At 37.5% G+C, this 26,360-nt stretch overlaps 1 protein-coding gene across 4 annotated transcripts in view; it reads left to right on the forward strand.

Moving 5' to 3' along the window:
• The first annotated feature begins 490 nt into the window (after positions 1 to 490).
• Positions 491 to 26,360, forward strand: part of megf6a (multiple EGF-like-domains 6a) — a 42,414-nt gene continuing 16,544 nt past the window's right edge. For 2 of the 4 annotated variants that reach the window (XM_065285940.2, XM_065285941.2), the window contains exons 1-14: positions 491 to 740; positions 8,057 to 8,179; positions 12,785 to 12,910; positions 15,054 to 15,176; positions 15,607 to 15,729; positions 15,849 to 15,986; positions 20,358 to 20,480; positions 20,597 to 20,719; positions 20,832 to 20,999; positions 22,069 to 22,200; positions 22,280 to 22,408; positions 23,096 to 23,224; positions 23,456 to 23,590; positions 23,670 to 23,804. In XM_065285940.2, coding sequence (XP_065142012.1) covers positions 581 to 740; positions 8,057 to 8,179; positions 12,785 to 12,910; positions 15,054 to 15,176; positions 15,607 to 15,729; positions 15,849 to 15,986; positions 20,358 to 20,480; positions 20,597 to 20,719; positions 20,832 to 20,999; positions 22,069 to 22,200; positions 22,280 to 22,408; positions 23,096 to 23,224; positions 23,456 to 23,590; positions 23,670 to 23,804 — 1,867 coding nt within the window. In that variant the 5' untranslated portion in view covers positions 491 to 580. The remainder of the gene's footprint in view (positions 741 to 8,056; positions 8,180 to 12,784; positions 12,911 to 15,053; positions 15,177 to 15,606; positions 15,730 to 15,848; positions 15,987 to 20,357; positions 20,481 to 20,596; positions 20,720 to 20,831; positions 21,000 to 22,068; positions 22,201 to 22,279; positions 22,409 to 23,095; positions 23,225 to 23,455; positions 23,591 to 23,669; positions 23,805 to 26,360) is intronic. The other 2 variants (XM_065285939.2, XM_065285942.2) reach the window with 2 other exon arrangements.

Genomic DNA, 26,360 nt, shown 5'->3' on the forward strand with positions numbered 1-26,360 from the left:
AAAATTCTTCCTTTCCATTACTTATATTAGAGTTGTAAGTTTTTTTCCCATAGATGTGAGCACAGTGTCTATCTGCATCAGTTTGTCTTTGTCTCTTTTTGCTTAAAGTATGTCATGCTCGATCCCAGAGCTTGCGACATGAGAGGCTTTATGAGAATTCACTTTTTTAGAGAAACCTTGCTGTTTGGTATTGCTGGTAATTCAGATTTCAGCACATTTTCTGTGAAGTAAGCCAGACCTTGTAGATTTGGTCAATAGCTCAGCTTCAGTACCTAGGGGAGGAGGTGGGAGGAGCCTTGAGAGACAGGGGGTGGGACCGCAGCAGCCCGTAGAGACGATGGAGACAGGAGGTACAGAGCTACGAGAAAAAACATGTCTGTCAATGCTGAGAGAGAGAGAGAGAGAGAGAGAGAGAGAGAGAGAGAGAGAAAACATAGCTTTAAAGAAGCTAACTCAACCCTCAGGAACAGTTGTTCTCTTTTCTGTTGCACAATGGCCAGCTGATAAAGTGTTTGTCATGTTTTGACTGTGTTGGTCGTTCTTTTTAAATGAGGTCTTGGTAACACAGTGTGCTTTGACAATGTTGTCAGATTGGCAGAAGTTTGTGCTCATATTTGCCTTCTGGACTCAACCGGTCTTTATTCTGGGTGCTGGAAATACACGCTACAGATATTATCACAGAAACTGCTACACCTGTTTCAATGGATATCATGGATACACCACAGGACACCTGGGGCCAGGTGAGTGTAAATCCATTCAGTTGATTTGTAGTTGGGTGATAGTTCAGAAACATGAAAGAACTGTGAGAGAGACTTTATACTGGTATGTGCTGGAACGTATTAGTGTAATGACTGTGAATTAGAAGTTCTGGGACCGAATCACATCCTGCTGTATGCTTTGGTATGTCTTGGCTGTGGCAAAGCAAGCTTCATTCAACACTAGTAATTCAGCATGAAGGACTGGAGAGGATAATGCCTTTAGTCCACTATGAACAGATGTCAGATTTGTAACAGACCAACAAAACAAATACTATTACGTTGGTGTTTGCCAAATATTATATAGCCTATTAGGTGACATGAAATGTATTTATTAACCCAAAACCACTGCTTTGAATACCTATAGACAGAAGCATAATCGAGCATTAGTACGCAAGCCAAAGAAAATACAAGAATATCTGTTGAAGAAGACATACAATCTCAGGTAGACTTTCTGGCATATTATCTTTTATGAAGGATTTGTTATGTGAAGAAAGATATAACAGTGCCAACACATACTATTAATTTCTTTGATTACAAACAAAAAAATTGATGAAATGGATGGCCTGGACCAAGTAATGGGGAAAAGCAGCCAATAAGAGCCCATAATGTGAATTGTTGATACAATGCCACATTTCTATGCAATGGGTACACTGAAGATTGTACACTGTAGATAACTAAAATGTAACATAATTTCGATGGTTTCTTTTTCCATCATATTCTATAGTTTTGATAAGTTTACTATTCATCTAAAATAATTTGTTGGTTCAACTTAAAAAAAGTAAATTACATGATTGTCTTATAATTTTGAATTAATTCAACTTAAAAATATTAGTTAAAATACAATTATTAAAACATTAAAAGTTTTTTTAAAAATTGTTTTAACTAACATTTTTGAGTTGAATTAACTAAAAAGTTTAAGACTTACACTGTAAAAAGTTTCTGTAGAAATTACAGTATAACAGGGTATTACTGGGAACTAGCTGCCAGTAACTTACTGTAGATTTTACATTTATGTTATTTACTGGCAACAGTTTCTTCAAAGTTAAATGAACATGAAACATTTTCAGGTTTTATCTTCCACAGTTATTTTTCTGGCAACCAGCTGCATAATTACTGCAAATTTGTTACAGTGTACTTTTTTAGGTTGAACCAACTTTAATTTTTTACTCAGTCCAAGTGATCAGTACAAGTACTAAGTATAAGGGAAATTGTTGGACTGCATAAAAATAGGAAGATACAGAAGTAAATGATTTGTTTAATTTCAAACAGTGTAAGGACTGTATTTTAAATCACCAATTATTTTAAATCTATGATTTAATTAAAATAAAACCAAAAAATATTTAATCCATCCAAACCTGCTTGTCCTCTGCAGGGTCACAGGTGGCTGAAGCCTAACCAGCATATTAGGCCACATATAAAAAGTATTTCAAGTAGTATATTAAAATAACTTTTAAAAAAAAGAAGTAAACATTATTTGATTAGAAGTACATACAAATTGGAATAATTTGATTCAATCAGTTGATCCAACTTTTACCTCTTAAAGTGTAAAAGCAATTATGGAACTAAAAAGTGTTAAGTTGGATCAACTTATAAAAGAACAAAGTCGCACACCTGTTAGTTCCGGTTAGGTGCGATGGATGAAGAGACAATGAAGTCCACCAAACATATATAAAAAAGGGATATATTCAAGTAAATAGTGGGATATCCCTTTTTTATATAAAGTTGGATCAACTTAAAAAATTACTTTAATATATTTTGTCAACTTAAAATATTTTTTACTGAAATTATTTTTTAGGTTTTACCAATTGAAGTAATTTTAAGTTGATCCAACTTGATGCATCATGTAAACTTATGTGCATCACGAGTGATGTCAAAATACGAGCCTGCTGCAGATGCTTTGAAGGGGTTTATGATAAAAGAGACGCTCATGTTTGCCATATACTTGCTTAATCTCATGTCTAATCAGAGTTCAGTGTTAATGGGGTGTCTTGCAAGTATTTTGTGAACGTAAGCGTCTCTTTTATCATAAACGGTTTTGACACATGTGCAGCAGGCACTTATTATGACAAAACACATGATGCACATGGTTTACATGACGCAACAAACACATATTTTTAAAACGCAAGCAACACACATGACACTCCGAACACTTATTTTGAATTTGCGCCCCTCGGATGAGCAGTCACGCTCCAACATTTTGAATTTGAACCCCTCAGAAGAGATGTCACCGGCTGCCACTGCTGTGAATGATAATAATTTATGTCATTTAATATCTAAACATTTTGTAAATTCTCTCGAACTGAATAAGTGTTTGGATTGAGTTAGGATATTTATCTTGACACAATTGTAAACATGTTGTGAAATATTTATAGCTATGATTAGGCTTCTATGTTAGACATAAATATTTTGTTCAAGCAAGTTCCAATGTTTTCTTTATAAAGCTGGGAAAACTAAAAAAAACTTCAGGGTTCATTGTGCTCTAGAGTAATGCTCTCCTAAACACAATCCAAGATTAAAGACAAGCATGTGTTGGATTAAATCAGATCAGTTATATAATCAGTCTACAGTCAGCAATGCTGTGGAATTCCTCTTTATATAGTACAGTTTGGCAGCATTGATGTGCCCCTAAAACAATGTGGAAGACAGACTTTTATTTTGGCACCACAGAAGCACATTTTTAAAGCAACTTGTGATCTGACTAAAAAGAATAATAAAACAAGATTAAAGAGTGACAAAAGTTCTCCAGTGTATGATATCAAGCCAAATCTTCTAAGCAAAAGATCTTAATGCAAATGTTTTGTTTGATCTAAAGGTTATCGTGCTAAGAAGCAATTGCATTTCTAACCTAAGGACCTCAGGGGTTCAAGACCACATATGTCATTGATTTTACCTTCTGATTCAATTGTCCTGGCTACAGTATATATCACATAACTGTAGACCTTTGAGGCCCAAGCAACATAGCATTAACCGAAGTGGTTGAACTGTGTTATCTCAATGGAGATGCACGTCAGCACCAAATTAAAGGGCTGTTGGCTGTTAGATTTTTCCTGCATTCTGCATGATGAATTGCAGGGAAAGCTACAGAGGGCAATTGTAGAGACCCACGGCTGCTGTCTGCGCCACAGCCGAGCTTCCTTTGTGAATTCCTGAATTTCAAGTCTCGTTTGAAACCTGGCTGTTTATTTACACCCTGCTGTTGTGAATGGGCCACAGTTCTTCTCTCTCTCTGTCTCTCTCTCTCTCTCTCAGTGCTCTTCAGCACTTTTGCAATTAAGGTTCCTTCAGGCTCCTGGACAGGTGGTTTCTATTACCTACACAGCGTCTGATCATCTTGCTCACTGTGGTGTTTTTGGCTGTCGAAGCTCTGACTTCACTTTCATTTCATGCTGTGATGATCTGCATTAAAAAGTATCATATGATAGTACAGAGTGAATTATTATAGCTGTCCATATACCTTCAATTAATCTTACACTTTGTAAAATGCAGGGTTGTTTTAACACATGTTCGGCTAAAAAGAAGAAAAAGCAACCCTTGTGTTTAAAGTAGCCTATGGGTTGTACATATATAATATGGGTTGTTACACTGCAGATCACTGATTGGTCAGAGAGAATCGTCACTACCAGCGTCATTACAAAATTAGCTTAATGTCACCATCTGTGATGAAAAAAAACACCCACATGCCGAGAATCAATAGCCATGCCATTGATATGATATTTTGCTTCCGTGTTGAGCTTTTGTTTGTATTACGTTTTTATGATGATGTCACAATAAGTCTATAATCCCATTCATTCTAAAGCAGCACTAACTCCAATGGAAAAGCAAAATGAGCCAAAGTAAAGCGAGGTAACATGTGTTATCGTACCAGACCAAATGAAAAAGCTCCATAATATGCACTCTTTCAGAGGGATCTCACAGAAATTCATGTTATAGTCACGCAAAATTTGATTATTTTATTTGCGACACGAAATTCAGCTTTTTTGTGCCTTGAGCACGAATGTCTTTTTTGTGACACTCAGACAAATTTCTATAAATAGTTTATCGTAGTGACATGACTTTCTTTTTTGTTTCATTTTATGTTTTCTCATAGTGTTTTCCTATTTTCTTACCATTTTTGCTTGGGGTTGGGGTTAGAATCACTTTCTGTTACATTTTTAGACATCCTAACCCAAACTCCAACTCCAGGCGAGAATAGTTTTAAAAGTGGAAGAAAAACATATAGAAACCAATACATAAAAGTACATCCTAACCCAAACCCCAAACTAACCCCAAGCGACAATGATTTAAAAAAAGGGAAAAAAAGAAAAAAACTATACATAAAATGAATCGAAAAAGAAAGTTGAGCCACGGACACAAGAAACAATTTATAGAAATTCGAGTGTCACGAAAAAGACGAAAATGTGTCATGAAAATTTGTGCTCAAAGCCAATGCACATGAATAAAAGAATCAAATTTTGCGTCACTATAACACGACTTTCCAGGAGATCATGTTGACTCTTTGGTACCAATTTGTACCTTTAGTGACTAAAGAGTGACTAGGGACCATTTTTCAGACAGGAAATTTTTAGGTCAGGATGTTTCCTTTGACCTCTGCAAAAAGCATTTTATTGACATCCTAAGGCCATTTAAAGCTGTATAAATGTTTACCATATCATATTAGAGAGATCTTTTCTCAATCTTCAATGAGTCTTTATCAAAGGGAAGTGCTCAGTTTCAGCCGAATGTCTGCTTTAATCAGTCATCCCTGTGTAATCAGTAGATCCACTGCAGTCAAGTGGACCATCAACTTCAACATCTTGGCTAGTCTAAAATCACTCTTTGTTCTCCAATACAGTAGATCTCCCTGCAAAACCAGTGATTGACAGAACATTAGTGGAATTTAAGCAAGTGATTTTGCTGAATCTCTTAAGTGCTTTTATTCACCCATGACAGGGCAAAGATAAATGGTTCACAAAAATAAGTGTTTCTAAATTAATCCTGTTTCTATTTAAACCTTTGATGGTTTTTGTAACACCAGATCTTTCTGAGGATTACTTGTGAAGGTCAAACTACAGGCTATACAGAAATAAAAAAACAGTTAGTTTGAACACTTATATTTGGTTGAATGTAACTTGAAATATCAATTTGTAATATTTTTTCCCCCAGAACAGTTTAGCAATAAATCCTTGCCTTCTTCCACCTTTGCCTCACATCCAACAGTCTCTCTTTCTCTAAAACAACTGCATTTTATTAAATGTGTATCACTTTCCTGTAATAACTCTTTCCTACAGAATATTGGCCATAAGTGATATACGCTTTAAGTTGAGTAAACAATAATATAGTGCTGCATAATTTAGTTAGAAAATTATATAGATAAAAAGAATTTAAACAAATAATACAGAACCATTTTCTTGGTTTAATATTCAGTTTATAAAGATTTTTCCTGGAAAAGATATTGGAAACTATACGTGTCTCTAAGGGAGTATGTTAATAATTATAAATGCATTAAGTATATTATTTATCATATTAATAATCCTCAAAAACGTTCAGTCACATTAGTGGTGGATTTAGTCTTTTTGGATTGATCTACTCCCTAATTCCATATGAATGCATGTGAGTTCATGGCGACCAGCTATTTTTCTCCATATAATATCACCTTTGCTGCATAAGTTATATACGTGTAACCCACAGCAGAATTCACATTACTCTTACACTGTCCCTATCTGCACACCGCTGGTATTGCTGTCTGTCACGCAGCAGGACTTCACAACAAATCACTGCACCTGTACTTCCCATTCTGTATACCTTATAACAACTCCTCATTACCCCATACATTTTTAAGGCCAAGCATAGCCACCAAGCCAGCCTTTGCATAGGCATTCAACTGAACAAACAGCAACAGTTATACTCATAGCAATTTTCAGCAAATCAGTTGACTGCCTAGCATGATATGTCAGCTTATTAATATTATTAACTCATTCCCCGCCAGCCATTTTTTAAAAAGTTGCCCGCCAGCTTTTTTTGTGATTTTCACAAAATGCCTTCTGGGAAAATTTTCTTTAAAAAAAATATATAAACACACAAATATATCAAATGAAAGAACAGACCCTCTGCTTTCAAACAAACAATAAACAAACAAACAAAACGGTAAAAACTTTTCATCCTATATCTATATTTCTTCTCTGCTTATAAACGTAAAAAAAAAATTGCAAAAAGCTGAAATAATTGCATTTTGTGAAGGAATTTCATTAGAGATCAGATTCAGAATGATTATCAAAACATACACAGAGTTTAAAATTAATAAATAACGTTTTTAGCTTCAGTTTTTTTTCATAAATTGGGTAAGTGGATAATTGCGACATTGCAGATTAACATAAACATTCATCAGGAACAGGTTTTTTAGGCAAATGGTTTTTTTTAATTGACGGGATAAATTGTCAATGGCGGGAAACAGTTAATATGAGTCAAACTGATAAAGTTAATTATTATCCCACCCTTCCCCATGGCTGCCAAAACAACATAAAGCTGTAAAACGGCTGCCATATTTTCAGCTGGATGTGAATGGTTTATACACAGTTAAGTGGGGATATTTCACCCCAAAATTTTATTTTAACTAATGTTGTTACAAACCTATATAAAATGTCTTTATTTTTTGTCAAAGCATGTTTATTATCATGTTTTTATTGTGTTTTATTGTAATATACCCCTTTAAGTACATCATTGAAAGTAATAAAAAGATGACAGTGTTTTAAACTGAAAAAATTCATCATCCCAACATCAGACCTTTCCTGAACCATTTGTTATGGGATAAGCTGTATTACTGCATTTACATTAAGTGATGTGTACAGGCAACAGTACTTTAAAAGTCAGACTAACTGCAGGATTTTGGTCTTGTTCTCAGCTATGTAATACAGTGGATGGTCACACAAGACACCACACAAAAAGGTTATTCTCTAAGAGAGTTAAAGTGCTTATTGCTTATTTTGACGGTGATGCATCAGCGCATACGTGGACTTTAAGATTCCAATAGATGCCTGCAGTACAAGCAAGCTGGATATTGAGTCAGGTTATGAACAAGCTGTGTTTGACAGTTTACTTTGGAAGTTAAACTAAAGACCTTAATTACGCAGAATCCGTATGGTGACTTAAAGAGCTTAGTGGTTTTCCATCTGCTTATACAGTATACAGTAGAGTAGACAAATTAACTTAGGAGCATATGCGAAATAACTTACGTTGTGTTTACTTAAAGTCAGGTAAAGCTTGTGTAAGAATCTGACCACTTTCCAACGTCTGGTCTCATGTATCTGCTTTTGTCTTTTTAGATATCGATGAGTGCCAGGTACACAATGGAGGCTGCCAGCATAGATGCGTGAACACCAGAGCGTCCTACTACTGCGAGTGCAACCCAGGCTTTCGTCTTCACATTGATGGACGCACCTGCATAGGTGAGCCATTCAGGGGTCAGAGTTGACGGGCTGGATAACGTCCAAGGGTTTAGAGGCTGTAATTATTACAACCTTAGAAATGTTTGCTTTTATAGAATGGGTTTCAAAGTCCAAAGTGGGCAGGGGTCTTCACCTTATGCCTTGGGAATCAAAGAGCTCCTTGTTTTCCTAGTAGTGGAATTTTTGCTACTGTTGCATACTGTACAGGCTTTGTCATGGTGAATTTATGATGGACCAATTTCTCTGTCCATTGGACTGCCCTATTAAACCATCACAATTATCTTTTTAAAGGTGACAGTGGTGTAAAAGGTATCAGGTGAAAAAAACCTCTAAAATTCCCAGGAAATCTTGTTTTATTTTTTAGTACGGAGTGTTGCATGCTGGTTTTCCATAGCCTGAAAACCGATTATCTGTTTGCTTTACTGAGGGTCTGATACAGTAGCACTGCACCCTGTTTCAGCTGAATCAGCAGGGATCAAATCTTTTACTTTCCACGAGACCCAAAGTCCTCTCCATTTAGCCTCCAGACTCCTTCTTCAGTGTTTTCCAATACCAAACCAACTCTCCTAGAAAACCACATTTTAAACCAAAGTTAAGCGGAAAGGAAATGTGAAGCTCTTTGGATAAACCAGAAACAGATGCTAATTAATCAATGAAGGGTTTATACAGGATCTTTTGGTTTTGGTTAGCAGTCATTTGAGGAGCTGGTAATCTTGCTGATATATTACACCAGAAGCCCATTAAAGTGTAACATATGACCGACAGGTAGACTTAATTATTTTGGTTCTCTGCTAAAATAAATATTAACTTTATCCTCCACTAGAATCCCTCTTGTCAATAAAATGTAAAGATTTCAGCACTTTTCTTTTCCCCAAAACTTTTAACGAATTATCCCCAATCTTTGCTGATTTATTTTGCCAGAGACTCAAATGTCTAAGGTGACATTTAAAAGCTGATTTGGACAATGTGCATGCATGCTGTATGTAAGGGCTTCTGAGGACAAGGACAGACCACATTAAAGTTGACTGATACGCCTGTTATGACTGTATATTTAGTCTCCATACTGATATATAGTGTGTGCTTTAATATTTAACAACTATGCAGCCAAAGTCCTGACTAGTTAAGATTCGTTTCATATGGAGTAAAATCCTCCCTGTGACGGTAAGACATCTTCACACTTATCATTATACAGTAAGTCCAGATGTGATGGTATGTTTACTGTATTATGTGTTTACCTGAGAAGCTGAACTTTATCTGAACCTGTCTGATGAAAGACGTGATTGAACGTTCCCAGGAACTCTGAAAGAGGGCGGAGAAATCCGATTAAGGCTTTAGGACAACATCCGGACCATAGGGATAATGAAAGAGACTTTAATTATAGCTTAGTGGACATTCAGAGCTGCATGGTAAAGAAGTTTTGATGGCAGCACTTGCACTCCAATATCAACCCAAAACAACCTGACCCTTCTATTATCACCTCACGTCAAATGGGTTTTTAATGATGCAGAACAAAACTATCTAAAATAATATTATAATTGGTTTCTGTCCTGAGATGGATATCGTCTTTGAAAAACAGAAGAACTATTCTAATCTAAACACTTGATTGAAATGAGAAGTTTGTTTGTATTTCCATCAAATCCTCATGTTAGTCTTTCAAAATGCTGGTTTTCATAGACTCTAAATTATTAAGTTTTTAAATAATAATAGTAATTTGGATGATTGTGGTGAACAATGTTTTTGTTGACAGAAAAAAAGATTAACGTTTCCAACCTGATCTCAAGGGGATTTGTGTGTATTTTACGGGTTGGCTAATTGGGTTGGTATGAAGTGAATCATACAAAAATGTATGATTATCATAAAAAACAATTATGAAACCACATCCCTAACCTCAACATCACAGGGGCGAAAGCAAATCATACACATTAGTTATACTGTATAAAACTGATTGAAGACATATGCTAAGAAAATATATTTGAAAGGGGACAGAGAATGAAAAACCATTTTTACCTTGTCTTTGTTGAATAATGGTAGTCTATCCGCATTCACGAACATACAAAAAGTGCTAGACATGCTAAACATCTCAGTCTCATAGAAATTCCTCTTTTAGAAATGTCAGCCAGAAAACGGCCCAATCTGAAAAACTGATGCTTATGACATCACAGGCATCTCACTGCCCCTCCACTTTAAAATAATTGGCTACATTTTTTTGAGTGGCAGCAAAGTCAGCCAATCAGTAATGAGATTGCAAGTTAAGCCAGTAGGGGGAGCCAAATAGGTGCAAATCCACTTGTTTAAAATCCCCCACCCTAATAGAGCTATCTGAGAGAGGGTTTTAGGAAGCTTTTAAGGCATTACAGACCCAAAAAAAAAAAAAAGGTCTACATGTCACATCACAAAACAAGGATAAATACCCCGTTCAATCATTCTATGTCACCTTTAACATTCAGTGTTTTCACTTTTTATAATTCATGACTGTTTAAAAGCTGTTAAACATTTTAAAACGTAACTTTTTATTTAGATTCCTTGTCTTAATGTGAATGATTCATAGTTCCCGTTATTCCAAAGAAAGTAATCATTCATCAAATTGTAATATCTTAATAGCTGTTTCTATAAATGACTTTTTTTACTAACACTAACAATGGCAAGATAGCTGTTTAATTATTAAAGGTAGGGTATCAAATTTTGAAAAATGCTAACGGTAGCCGACTAGCAATGAAATCACGATCCTACCCATTCAAATCGCCATCCAATGTCACGCCTCTTTCAAAACACATGCACACGCACAGATCAGAACTATTCCTTTTAAAATAAGTTTTTTGAATTGGAAATCAAACGAAGCAATTTACCCTATATAAATTCTGCTTTGGTGGCAGATATGACCTGCTGTTTCTCACCAGCATCAGGTTGTGTGGATATGACATGGGGAAATGAAGTACTTTAAAAATAAAGATGTTTTGGTGAGATCCAGCTGGTCTCTGCCAAAGAGCTATAAAATTAATGAAGAATTTGACCATTCAACTCTGCAGTAATCCAAAATACACATCTAAATGAACCATGAAAACATGAACTGGAATGAAAGGACATGCTTCAGTTCTACAGTATAAAAATGTGTGAACTATACAGTAACCCACACTGGGCTGTGCACTAGAGGACTTTTCAACATGTGAACTCTTCTGCAAATAAAAGTGGAATAAAACGCTCGAATCCAGATGTCTTGTGTTCATAGACTCCAATTCAAACAGAATATTCATGTAATTCAAGCCAGAGGTGCTACCATGAAATTTTAGATAATGTGTGTGTGCTCTCATGAAAGCAAAGTACAGGCATGTGTTCAGTTGAAGAACTCAAATGCAAAACCCTGTGGGTCTAACATGTTTTCTTGTAAATTAGCATTTTTTATCAGACTCCTGCCAACATAAGGTACTTCTAAATTGCCTGAGGCCAGGATTAAGTGGATTAAAAAGTATTTGATAAACGTACATACGTGCAGAGAGTTCGGTTAATATCATTGTCTTGATTTTGATGGAGGTGGCTTTTAGCGGTGTTTGCATCTGAGCTCCTCAATTATTCCTTAAATCCTAGCTGTTGATTTTATTAAAAAAAGTGTTTGCTTTTATTTTATTGTGTATAATTGAATTAATAAAACAGCTTAACTAAAATTAATTTAAAAAGCAGAAGCACATTTTTTCTGTAAACTTTCTACCTGACTCTTTCTCCAATGTTTTCAACACAGTTTCTGCACAATTCTTTGTCATAAAAGTTTTTGTCTCAGACCCTTAAGGGGGTCGCACACTGGCCGCGCAGCTCAGCGTCGCGCCACGTCGAGTCGCGTCTAGGACAACCCGGAGGTATAGACCTTTCTCACAGTAACCGGAAATACGTAATCGTCGTGTAAGCGGAGTTCCTGTCAAGCGTCAACACACTAGAAAAACATAAACCTGGGCAAGTTTAAAATGGATCAAAGAGTCTACAAAACTTCGTTAACGGATTTGCCAAATATTACATTTGCTGATGTGACACGACTAATGGAGGAAAACGTTTTCCATGAAGAATTTGTCCATAAATTTCTAGGTAAGTAGAGAGCGAGTCTAACTGTTACTGAACTGTTAACTAAAACGACACATTATAAGTCTCGCCGGTTAGCCTGAATCCACTTCTGTATAACTTCACCATCAACAGGGAATTGATGGAACAGATACGGCTTTTTACATTGCCTTGACTGCGGAGGAAGTAGATTTCCGCGACGATTGCGTATTTCCGGTCATTAATACGGAAGTTGTGAGAAAGGTCTATTGTAAACCGGAAGTGCACATCAAATAGTGGGAGCTTCGTTAGATAGCGTCTACTTCAAAATGCAAAATATACGTTAGCAACCAATGTTAATTCTTAATGAGTTGGGACAAATATGATGTTATTTAATGTTAAACTATGTGAGTGGCGCGATAGGGATTTGAGCAATTTCCCACAGCTGGGCGGCGCGGACAGGCGTCACCTGACGGCGCCGGTGTGCGTATACTTATAAAAAACAATGTGTTCGAGTTTTTAGAACGGCGCGGCCAGTGTGCGATCCCCTTTACAGTAATATCTGTATCTTTCTCTCTGCAGCTGCCCTCTCATGTGCAGTGAATAATGGAGGATGTGAGCAGGAATGTGTTCAGCTTTCACCCGTTCACATCCAGTGTCACTGTAGACACGGCTACCAGCTCACAGGCGATGGCAAGCGTTGCAGACGTGAGTCTTGCGTTACTCATTTAGTTTTAATGTTAGACATCTGACAATGGCCGCACTGATTGAATTCAGAGTGTATTTACAGTAGTAATGACTATTGACCTATTGACTATAATAGTAACTCTTATAGTAATACTTTACTCAAAAACATGTGGTTAAAATTAAAGATGGGTCAAGCCGAGTGTTTCAGTTACAGTAATTCCCTGGACTTAAACTGCAGTTAGTGTGAGTCGCTTAAGCATCCATATTTTAAACTGCTGGGCAATTTGGCCAGTTTTCAAATAACACATTTTACTGAGTAGCACTTACATTATTTAGACTACAGCATCATTTTCTTGGCTAACATGGTGTCGGTTCCACTACGTCTGCCAAAATTCACATTCACATTCTGCCCCACAGATCCAATGAAACTCACCAGCGACAGTTGTTTCCCTGTGAAGTGTAACCAGTGTTAGGTGAAGATAAGCAGAATGGAGAGAGTGATAATTATGCTTTTTGGTTAATAATATCTTAGATGGTGACGTAATGTTCATTTAGAATGAATGGGCAATATAATTAATGGATAACAGACATTAAATTAACTTTATACTGTATCTTTGTGCTGGCATTTTAAAGGGAACATTTCACAAAACTGTCAAATAAATCTTTGATGTCCCCAGAGTACATATGTGAAGTTTTAGCTCAAAATACCATATAGATAATTTATTATAGCATGTTAAAAATTTACACTTTGTAGGTGTGAGGAAAAATGCGCAGTTTTTGGGTGTCAGAACACACAGAAGTGGTGTGCACATCACATAAACCCAAATTTTGGGCCAGGTGCAGGACAACTGGATATGCAATCAATAAATACAAAATGAAGTCCGCACACTGAAAAATACTGCTCCATACAAAAAGTTTATTTAATTAAAAGGCAACGTTTCGACCCTCAAGTCTTCATCAGGCACAACCTCAATAAGTGAGAAACACCTTTAAATACATAGCAGGTGCTCACCTTAATTAGACTTGCTCATTAAGAAGTCATGTGACAAAAACAGTTTTTGGGTGTGTCCTTTTAAATGCAAATGAGCTGATGAAATGCAAACACCGATCGCAATGATGGTGGTTTGTTGAAATTGAATCTCAGTTGTGCTGTCAATTATTTTTCTCTTTCTCTTTCTCTCTGCGCTAAATGGCAGTGCCATGCAGATTAAGTGAAAGTATTATTATAATAAGATCCCCTTCTGACATCACAAGGGGAGCCATATTTTTATTACCTATTTTTTTCATGCTTGCAGAGAATGGTTTACCACAACTAAGTTACTGGGTTGTTCTTTTCACATTTTCTAGTTTGATAGAAGCACTGGGGACCCAATTATAGCACTTAAACATGGAAAGTAAATTTTTTTATGATATGTTCCCTTTTAAATTCTCACAGACAGCTATTATCATAGGATTTAAGCACTAAAAATCATATAATCTGTTTCCTCACAACAATGCATGCCCAGAGGATGTGATTGGTCGAGTTTGAAAAAATAAAATAGCGGCCAAGGAAGCGGCTGGAGCACAAATTGAGTGTAAATAAAGTAATTTTTTTTACAGTTTTTCTCCTTTTAATCGCATTTCTAGCAAAAAAATAGTATTGTAGTTTTCAAATATGGAATTAGTTACCGCAAAGGTGTTCTCTATTACACTGCCTGTCTGAATGCGTTTCTCGGAGCTGCCTCCAAAGTCATTGCCTCATGAGATAGCGAGTCAAAAAGTCTGGGGACGCCTAAGTTTTGGGATGCAGCCATTGTCTCAGACGAGGACATGTTTGTCCTGTGGCAGCTACTCTCATTGCGTTTCGAAAAAGAGGTTGGTTGCAATTCGCAGTCTCACCACTAGATCCTGCTTAAAAACTTACACTGGACCTTTAAATCAAACAAATCCTTTATAAATGGAAAAAAAGCTTTTAAAAATCAATTCAGGATGCAAAAAGTGCCCTGAATCATTTTTCCTATAGACAGCAAAATAACTTTGCAGAAGAGCGTTGGCCAGGAAAGTTTGAAAAAATTCAGAAGACTACAGGAAGCTTACTGTGTATTAATAATAATTGTTTGTATGTGAGAAAAAGCAAGCCAGTAAAACGACTAATAAGATCTGACTTAAACATCATATGTTTCAGTGAGGAACCCATGTGCAGAAAGGAATGGCGGCTGCATGCATTCATGTCACAGTGATGGCGGTCAGGCAGTGTGTGGCTGTCACCAAGGATTCACGCTGGCCGCAGATCAGAAGAGCTGTCAAGGTAAATGCTTGTGAAGGATCTGAATGCTAGGGTTCAATTTCACTGTCATGGAAAGTATCGAATGATTCTCTTTTTCCGACGTTTTAAAAAAGTTGTATTCCTACTTAAAAAAAACAGAGAACAGTGAAGCACTGTGTTTCATTAGAAGAAAGCTGAGATTTGTGAAATATTGCTTGATACTTAGATACTAAGCAGGGTTTTCCAGTCTGACAGAACTGCTGTTGCGGTTAACATGAGAGGAAACTTTTGGGTGGGCGCTGAAATCAATGAATTTCATACGAAGGAAACTTTCATAGAAAGTGACTCAACAAGCCTGGGAGGCTTGAAGGCACATCTGATATTGTGGTCTCCACACTATGTAGTAAATATCTATGAAAACAGAAAACTTGTTCTGATCTGTCATGAATTACATGTAATTGATATGTTACAGATTTGGACGAGTGTGAAACGGGGCAGGCAGCTTGTGCTCATAGTTGCCGAAACACCCCGGGATCTTTCTCCTGTGTCTGCAGTCCGGGATACGAGCTGGGCTCTGATGGCAGAAAATGCTACCGTGAGTTACTGCTGAGCAAAGACCCCATGCCATAGATAAGTTAGCTACTATATCACAAAACATTTATAATAAATAAGCGGTTTGTGTGATTGTATTTCTGTATGCACAATGTACTGCAGGTATTGAAATGGAGATTGTAAACAGTTGTGAGTCTGATAATGGAGGCTGCTCACATCACTGTCAACATGGCACAGCTGGACCGGTCTGCAGCTGTAATCAGGGTTATCAGCTCGCTGAAGACCTCAAAACCTGCTTAGGTGAATATACAGTGTGGTGTTAGACTAATATTAAAGTATATATACTTATTATATACAGTGTTGTTGGGCAAGTTACTTCCAAAGCGTAATACATTATATATTACAAATTACTGTCCTTTGAAAGTAATTAGTTACATTACAATATTACAGACTCTGAACTGTAATGAGTTACACTACTTTTGCATTACTTTCATCAAAATAACAGAAGTATTACGTGGCATTATAAAATGTTAAAATGTAGTTTATCGATGATTATAAATCTTGAAGTTATGTGTTGGCCCTCGAGCTTTGAATAGGCACAGTGAAGACTTATGGCAAAATACAGTAACAATCACTGTCAGAATTATAAACATAGACAAATGATCTGGTAAAAGTCTGGTAAATGATGGTACACACATACCAAACACAATAAAGCTAGAGCCCACTATAATGCAACCTATAGACTAATAACATGGCAAGACACGCAACCTCTTTTCATTTTTATTCTTCACTTTTGATTCAGATTCACATCACAAAGCTGGCATGCACTGGGTTGACACAACTTATCAAAAAGTGCTATTGGAGGATCAGGCCTCAAGGAATACAGCTCATTTCAGTACAATATAAGGATTACATGTAGCATAACATAACATATTAAACATAGACAAACAGAGGAACACTGCTTTTTGCCAAACAATGAATATAGGTTCCCATACAAAGGCTGGTAAAAACTTTAAACAGTCATGTTTAAATTTACTATTTAGATAACCATGTTTAAGTCTACACTACGTTGTAGTTTTGGTTGCTGTTTGTTATAAAACTGTAGATAGCATAGGAATAGCCTAGCAATCTATTATGTATATATGGACTGTAACCATAGCAACGTTAACTTACCTTGTCATTGCCGGTGTGATATGGATTTTACTGGCAAGATTTCTAAAAGTCTCTTTACTTCTGAGGTTCAAGCAGCATGGGAGACCGATAGAAACTTTCTGTTGCTTTTACTTAGTGCTCTTATTCGCAGTATTATGCGTGTGCGACGCTACCGGACCTGATTGCGACCACTTTAGTCCATGCTTATACAGCCGCGGACTTCCCAGATTCGGCTCTTTAAGAAACGCGTGTATATTTAATTTTAAATACAAAATTAAAGTAAAAATGAACATGCTGCATACAGCACCTGGAAACAGACATACGCTGCGTCCCCAACCGCCTACTTCCATTCTATATAGTAGGCAAAGAGTACGAGAAGTAGTGCTTTTCGTCTACTATATAGTATGGAAGTATGCGGTTTGGGACGCAGCCTATTTTACCCGCAGATTTTTCCTGTGTGGATGCTGGTCGCGCGCATTGGTAAAAAATTAAAATAATAAAAATAACACGGTCTATTTTTGAAATGCATTGTTGTAACGTGCGCGTTACTAAGACTGTAACGAGTAAAATATTACCAAAATTTTATTAGTAATGCGTTATATTACTGCGTTACAGCAAAAACTAATATATTACTGTAATATATTATATTTTATAATGCGTTACTCCCAACACTGATTATATATGATACCCTGTTTGTCTGTAAAGTCTCAACCTAATTATGAGATAATTCAAACTTTGATGTTTATAGACTTCATTGAATTTACAATGATTTATCTTTGACATGACTTTACTCTATTATATTAAAGATATCAAGGTTATATTTTCACAGAATGTTCTTTATATTATGTAGGATGATTTTTTTGAAAAAAAAAAATAAATTGCAAAACATGACTTCTTCACATTATCTTTTTATAAATTTTATTGTTGACATAGACACATTTGCGCACTTGTATTGATGCGGAAGATATATCGTTTGCGATAATATTGTAATCCTTCTTAAACAATTTGCAAAATCACATTATTAAATATATTACTTGCTTTAAATCAAAACCCGACGTTGGGTTCATGTCAAAAACTGATTTTGGGTAGACGTCAAAACCGCAAGGTCGGCTTGATGTCAAAACCCAACATTGGGCTGATGTCCAGATTTAGTGTCGCCCTGGTGCAATGCTCTTAAGTTGGCAAGCATTCCATTTTGATTGAAAATGAAAATGGGGGTTGATGTCACAACCCAACGCCCAATTGACATTAAAACCTGTTGTCGGCCTGATATCCAGATCTAAATTCGGCCTGATGTCCAGATCCAACGTCGGCCTGACCGAAAGCTCTTATGCCGTTCTGACGTAAAGCTCCAATATCGGGCATACATTCCATTTCGGTTGGAAATGAAAATGGGGTTGATGTCATAACCCAACATCGGATTGACGTTGTTTGCCTGACCTCCAAATCTAACATCAGGTTGACAGCAAAAAATGACATTGGGTTGATGTAAAAAACCTGATTTCAGGTTCATGTCAAAATTTTGCGTCGGCTTGATGTCAAAACCCAACATCGGGCTGATGTCCAGAAATCAGTTTGGGGCTGTTTACACTTGGTATTAAGATGTGTTTTCATCGATCGGATCACAAGTGGACGAGAGAGACACATTACGTTTACACCTGGTATTTAAATCCGTCTCTTTTGTCCACTTTCCACTGCTTCTGTCCTGAATACTTTGAGGGGATGGTCTGTGAGACGGTGGGCGAGTCTCTCTGCTGTCATTTAAACGCGAGCGGGAGTAATTATGAGTTTATATGGACGCAAACTAATATTATGTTGAGTCCACTGCTTGTTTAGCAAGTAAACATGCTGCACAGAGTTTTGTACGTGTGTATGTAAGAGCTTTCTCTGAATTTTCAGTTGATGAAATAGGATCGCGCAACTTTCACACGCTTTCAAAATGAAACTACAGAGATCAGCCGCTTTTTTTATAAATGAAAGGCTAAAAATAGCGCTGTTCACCGTATCTTCACGCCAGAAGTCCAAAAAAGACGTAAAACTTGTGTTTAATACCTCAGATTAGATAAATGGCCGGAGAGAAGGCGGTCGCGTGTGGCTGTTCGAACACATCCCACCACATGTGCGTTCCGCAACTCCAAAGCGATCCGATCGAAAGTGGTTTTGACTACCTCTGGATGTGGTTGAAAGTGGTCGAAAGTGGACGAGCTCAAAAGGTTTTGAACACCGTTTACACCTGGCATTAACGTCGTCCACTTGTGATTCGATCGACGAAAACGCATGTTAATGCCAAGTGTAAACAGCTTTTGATGTTTAGCTTTTACGTCGATTTTTGACATAAAAAAATATTGTATCCCTGACGTCAAGACCCAATGTCGTGATGATATCAAAACCCAACATTAGCCTGATGTCCAGATCTAATGACGGATTCATGTAAAAAAGACCAACTGAAAAGATCTAACGTCAGACAGATGTAAAGCTTTAATGTCGTGCAAACATTCCATTTTGGTTGGAAAAGGGGTTGATGTCACAACCCAACACCCAATTGACGTCAAAACCTATTGTCGGTCTGATGTCCAGATCAAATGTCGAGTTAACTTCAAAACCCAACGTCGGATTGACGTTAAAACCCAATGTTTGCCTGACATCCAAATCTAACGTCAGGTTGACTGCTATAATCGACGTTGGGTTGACATCAAAACCTGATGTTGGGTTGGTGCAAAACTCAACGTCGGTTTGACGTCTGGACATCAGCACGACATTGGGTTTTGACAGTTTGATGTCAAGCTTTAACGTCGATTTTTGACATCAAAAACCATGGTCAGCCTGACGTCAAAACCCAATGTGGTGATGACATCAAAACCCAACATCAGCCTGACATCCAGATCGGTTAGATTGATGTCGAAGAAGACCAGCCAAAAAGTGTACAAAAGTGTCCAAAACCCCTATGCAATAACCAGCCTGCCACACCAGCTTAACAAGCTAAAACCATGTAAGTTATACAACTAAACAATATAAGTCTTTCACAAACACTTTTTTGAAAAATGCTAAATATTTGTCAAAAATCAGCTGTTATCGTTGCCTGCCTAAAGTTGGAGATATTAATTGCACCAAACTGTTTTGCAATTATCAAACACCCCTGCTTTGCTGATAAAAACATAAAATATACAGCTTACAGTAAAAAAACAAATATTTACCAGCTGGATCTTAGCATTTTTAGGGCTTGTGTTTTCCTGGCTGTGCCCTGAAGGTTTTCTCTGAATATAAATAAAAAATTGCTTATGTACAGTAAAAACTTCAGTGCTGTACATACTCATTTCCTTTATTAAGACATTCCGAATACAATTTTTTTGTCCTTTTTATTTGCAACAACACTCTTCAAATCTGAAATGGCTTCATGTAGGTGCACATATGAAATAGTAATGCCCACAGTAAATTACTTTGTACCCTTCAGAATGAATACTGTTGCTCACCTTTTAAATGGTATTTGTTTATTCACGAAAACTTTGTCTTGTCTTTTAGACTTGGAGGAATGTGAGGAAGAAACATCGTGTTGTGAGCAGGACTGCACAAACTATCCCGGAGGTTATGAGTGCCACTGTAGAGCAGGATACAGACTCAACTCAGATGGCTGTGGATGTGATGGTACAGTACACAAAACGAAAATAACATCTCATAATCTTAATATAAGATAATGAGCATCAAAGAGTAATTGATATTACTTAAATTTTAGTTGCTTATTGTTTTCCACTGGTGTACAGATGTAGATGAGTGTCTGTCTGATAATGGAGGCTGTGAGCACACCTGTCAGAACACAGCCGGCTCCTATCACTGCTTCTGTCGATTTGGAAACCGGCTCGCTGAGGATAGACACTCCTGTGTGCGTGAGTACTGTCTGACATTCAGTTAAGTGTTACATGAGGTTTGCATTGTTGATGAAGACAAAATGAATCGATATTTCCACTCTTCTCTTTGTATGATTCACTATTTCTGTAGCTCTGGAGAGAGCGGTCGAGGAGCTGTCCAGTCCAGTGGTGGTTGAAAGACCTCCCATTCATTTTACGCTCCTCCAGGACTACCCACAACCCCTAGAACGCTATAATGACTATGAGGAAGACAGCTTTGGGGAACTGCGGGCAGAAAGCACCATCTCTGAAAAATTTGGTATGTTGTTATGTCTCATATGGCAAGCATTAGGTACTATTAGTATTGCCCACAGTAAGTGTAAGAGATTTGAAGAAATTACAGCAACTTTCCTACACTGTTTGTGCTGTGGACATGACGGATACCTCAAATTGTGCAACTTGTTAAGGAAAAGCGTGCTATAATTTTTTTATCATCAGACTTAGGACTTTTGTACAATGGGCAATAACCACCCTAAAAAAATCAATAGTTTGCATTGAAGGGACACCACTTTTTTTGAAAATATGCTCATTTTCCAGATCCCCTAGAGTTAAACATTTGATTTTTACCTTTTTGGAATTCATTTGGCTGATGTTCGGGTCTGGCGGGACCACTTTTAGCATAGCTTAGCATAATCCATTGAATCTGATTAGACCATTAGCATTCCGCTAAAAAATAACCAAAGAGTTTGTTTTTGATATTTTTTTTTTGATCCCCTTAGTAACTTTCAATGGCATGAAATTTTCGGGCACTGCGTTCAATGGATTCTGCTAAGCTATGCTAAAAGTGGTACCGCCAGACCCAGAGATCAGCTGAATGGATTCCAAAACAATAAGAATCAAATGTTTAACTCTTGGGGAGCTGGAAAATTAGTATATTAGAGTATATTTTCAAAAAAAGTGGAGTGTCCCTGTAAAGGACAAAACCTGACCAATACCAGAGTGGGATCGAGTATTGAGACTTTTGAATTGGGATTGTATGCAACTACTTACAAAATGATGGGCCAGCACTGGGTCAAAAAGGGACGAACCCAACCCATTGGGTTGTAATTTAACATATGCTGGGTTGTTTTAACTCATTGTTGAGTCAGATATAAACATTTTCTAGGTTAATTTAACCCAACAGCTGGGTTTTTCCCTTTTTGACTCAACCCAGCATTTTTCAGTGTGTGGCAAGATCCTTACAACTGCATAGGAACATTCTAAAGCCTTAAAAAACACACCTTAGCAACCAGATGCCTTGGCAACCATGTGAAACACCATACACATTTTGTTCAAAATATGGAGGAGGAGCCAGCAAACTGACCCATGACACCGTGTGTTCGTTTCAGTGTGCCTGAATGGGACATTTGGCCACGATTGCAGCTTGACATGTGACGACTGTTCCAATGGAGGATTTTGTAATGTGGAGAGAAACGGTTGTGAGTGCCCTGATGGTTGGACAGCGATAATTTGTAACCAGAGTATGTTCATTAAAAGATTCAGTAATAAGGGATTTAATTTTCATAATGGCTATGAATAAAGTTTACTTGCTTATTTCAGCTTGTCCAGAGGGCACATTTGGCAGAAACTGTTCTTTCACTTGTAAGTGCAAAAATGGTGGTACCTGCCACCCGGTGAGTGGAAAATGCCGCTGCCCACCTGGAGTCAGTGGAGACCTGTGCCAGGACGGTGAGTGACTGCTGGATCAGAAAACAATCTGTGCCATATGTAAAATCCAGGCTAAAGTCTCATCAAAGTTTGATTCATTTCAATCTTACTCAGTCAATGTTAAAGGGACATATCATGAAAATCTGACTTTTTCATATTTAAGTGCTTTAATTGGGTCCCCAGTGCTTCTAACAACCTAGAAATGTGAAAAAGATCAAACCAGAAACTTAGTTTTGGTAAACCAATCTCTGCAAGCATGTGAAAAAATAGGTCATTGAAATTTGGCTCCCCTTGTGATGTCAGAAGGGGATAATACCGCCCTTAATCTGCACTATCCAACCACGGCACTGCCATTTAGTGCAGAGATCAGCTCATTTGCATTTTAAAGAAAACACCTAAAATTATATATATGGTAGTTTGAGCTAAAACTCTACATGTGTACTTTGGGGACACCTTAACAAAGTATTGTGAAATGTCCCCTTTAAAGATATCAAAGTTATATTTTCACTTAATGTACACGATTTTATGTAGAAAACAGTAAATCACAATTGACATTGGCTGGGTTTTCACAGACTGGGTCACATATCTGATGTTTAAATTATGTAAAGACTAAATAACATCAGTATCATTATTAGTTTGTTATATATTAAATGTGGGTTTAGTATACATTTGATAAGATTAATGCAATTTTCACTCTGTTGATCTCAGGCTGTCCAAAGGGACTTTATGGAAAGCATTGCAACAAGAAATGTAACTGTGCTAACAATGGACGCTGTCACCGCACATATGGAGCCTGTTTGTGTGATCCAGGGCTCTACGGCAGGTTCTGTCACTTACGTAAGTTCAAAATATCAGATCACAACATTGACTCATACTGTTCACACACAATGCGATTTACCGGAGTAAGATGTTTATGATTAAGCAATCTTGTGTGATTAAGTGGAAGCAAGCAAATCGGCAATCAAAGCATTGCGGGTTGTTATTTTAGGATGTTGATCCAGAAAACTGTCCTGTTTGGGTAAATCATGTTGCAGTTTTACAATCTGACAATTGCATTTAACTTTTAAGCTTGCCCCAAGTGGTCATATGGATCTGGCTGCTCAGCAGAATGCCAGTGCGTTCAACAAACTACGATTGAGTGCCATCGGCGCCATGGGACCTGCATGTGTAAGCCTGGCTATCAGGGAAAGACCTGCAACCGAGGTCAGTTGAGTAATTATAATTCACTTGACTGACTGCGTAATGATAAGGGCAACTTTCATTGTTGTTTTCTGGTCTCTAGAGTGTGATACTGGTTACTACGGTCCAGGATGCAAGTCAAAATGCCAGTGTCCAGCAGGAGTGTCCTGCCATCACACTACCGGACAATGCCACCATCAGTGCCCAGCCGGTCTGCTCGGAGACAACTGTGAGCAAGGTGAGTTTAAAGAAAAACTATTTTCTTTAACTATGTTCTTACCTCAGCTTAGACAAATTAATACACACTTTTTTCTTTTTTTTCAATGCATGCACTTCATCTTTGTACAGCGCGTCATGAATGTGTTAGCATTTAGCCCAGCCCCATTCCTTCCTTAGGATCCAAACAAGGATGAATTTAGAAGCCACCAAACACTTACATGTTTTCCCTATTTAAAGAATGTTACATGAGTAGTTACACGAGTATGTATGGTGGCACAAAATAAAATGTGGCAACTTTTTAAGCGGATAAAAAACGAATTATATACTCTCTTTTTCAGAGTACTTACATTTTACGCATGTATTGGTATATAAAGACAGTTTAAACAAATTTGTAAAAAAGTTTTTTTTAGATAATTCCTGCCTACCCTGCCTTGAAGTGCACGCATTGAAAAAAGATAGGTATGTATTAATTCGTTTAAGTTGAGGTAAGAACACAGTAAAATATTGAAAAACTGTGGTGTTTTCCTTTCAGTAATGTTTTTTGCTGGAATTCAGTGACTTTAAGATTTTCAGAGACATTCCATTAAAGTGTATTTACGGACATTGAGTTACTTTGAGTCATCGTGTAAGTCTCATCGACTAGCAAAATAAATAATGTGAGGGGAAATAGGCCATATACAGCTGCCAAATCCTGGAATACATGGTGGAAATTCCTTTATCTCCTCCTTGAATGTTTTCATGAACATGAATGTTAAAATCTAGAAATAATATTTAAACCCTGCCTGTTACAAAATTACACTTTGAAAAGCTGAATTCTCCTTGCTTTTTGGATTAAAAAGTAAGAACTATGTTGATATTTTAACAGCATAAAACTACGTGACAAAAAAGGGGAAATTTGAAAAAGTGTTAAGTATGAACACAACACCTACTCAGTATTCAGCAATAGCCAAGCCAGAAAAAAAACGCATGGTTTACTACTCCGATACAAATCAAACTTATATTGTATAAACATCCCAAAGCAATCTATCTGTTTAATATTAAGGGTCAGAAAATTAGCATGGAAACTACATGCTCCTAAAATATGATATACTACAAAACTAAAGGTGGCCCTGCTGGCTTCAATTTTTTATGATTTCTGGGCAAGATGACAGTCAGATTGTTTTAATAATATATGCTTACAAGTAGTGGTACTAGTGGCGTTCATAAACAATATAGCAGCCCAAATCCCGAACAGCCTTCCATGCCTGATTCCACTCCACCTGGCAGGGGGCACGGAAATATCCGGAATATTTTTACAGAAACAGTGAGCTGGCAGTCAAACATCACTACCTGGAAGTCATTAAATGATCAGAGTGCAGCGTCTGTCATCAATTAGGAACAGCAGGCTGTGTAGGGAGTCATTTTGGCTTGTCTCTGCATTATGGTTATTGCCTCTGCGGTTTCTTCAGTTTTTTTGACCTTTCCATTCAGTGTTTTGGACAGTCTGAGACCAAGAGCGAAGATGGAGAGAATGGCAATCTCAGTATGATCACCGCTGGTTGGTGCGCTTCTAAACGCCGGCACACAATAACATAATAACACGTAGGGCCCTATTTTAACGATCTGAAACGCAAGTGTGAAGCGAAAAACGCAAGTGACATTGTGGGCGGATCTTGGGCGCTGTTGCTATTTTCCCGGCGGGAGAAATAACTCCTGCGCTAGGCGCAAATCAATGAGGGGTTTGTCTGAAGTAGGTTCATTATTCATAGGTGTGGTTTGGGCGTAACTTCAAATAAACCAATCAGAACGTCATCCAACATTCCCTTTAAACGCAAGGGCGCAAGTTCCATGGCGGGTTGCTATTATTATGGCAGATTTACCAGGCGCACGCCAGGAGCGGTTCACAGCCGAGGAGACCGACGTTCTTGTAAGAGCAGTCAAAGACAGAGAAGTTGTTTTGTATGGGGATAAGAGAAACCCGCCCAAATCAGCGTTGGTTAAACAGGTGTGGGAGGAAATAGCCACAATTGTCTCATCAGCTGGCATCCCCAGGACGTTGCGCCAAGTGCTACAATGATGTCAGGAGACGGTCACGGGGGAAGCCCAAGCTTGCCAGCATAAATCGGGCACGCCGTGTAACGGGAGGTGGATCTGCCTCCACACATTACCTGACGCCAGCAGAGGACATCGCTGCGTCCACCCTCACCGTTGAAAGTGTTGAAGGCGGTTTGGGGGCTTTGAAATCGGACCCAAGAAACGCAAGCAGTCCAACCACAAAGTACACTTACAAATCAAGTTCACAGTTCACACACATTAAGGTTTCTTATGAAAACATTTTAATTATTATTTACATAAAATAAACATAATACTGCCACACAACAAACTTATGAAAATATTTTAATCGTTATTTGCATGAGAATTTTTTAACGCAGCCACACAAAATAAATAAAAACTATCACCACAATGCTCACCACAATGATTTCCCTTATCTCATGTGTTAATATTTTTTATTGTAACAATTTATGATTTGCAAAATTAAGTTGCATCTGTGTAGATTAGAAAAGCAAAGTGTGTGTGCGCGTTGTGCACGCTATAC

This window comes from Paramisgurnus dabryanus, chromosome 21, assembly GCF_030506205.2.
Source record: "Paramisgurnus dabryanus chromosome 21, PD_genome_1.1, whole genome shotgun sequence".
Lineage (NCBI taxonomy): Eukaryota > Metazoa > Chordata > Actinopteri > Cypriniformes > Cobitidae > Paramisgurnus > Paramisgurnus dabryanus.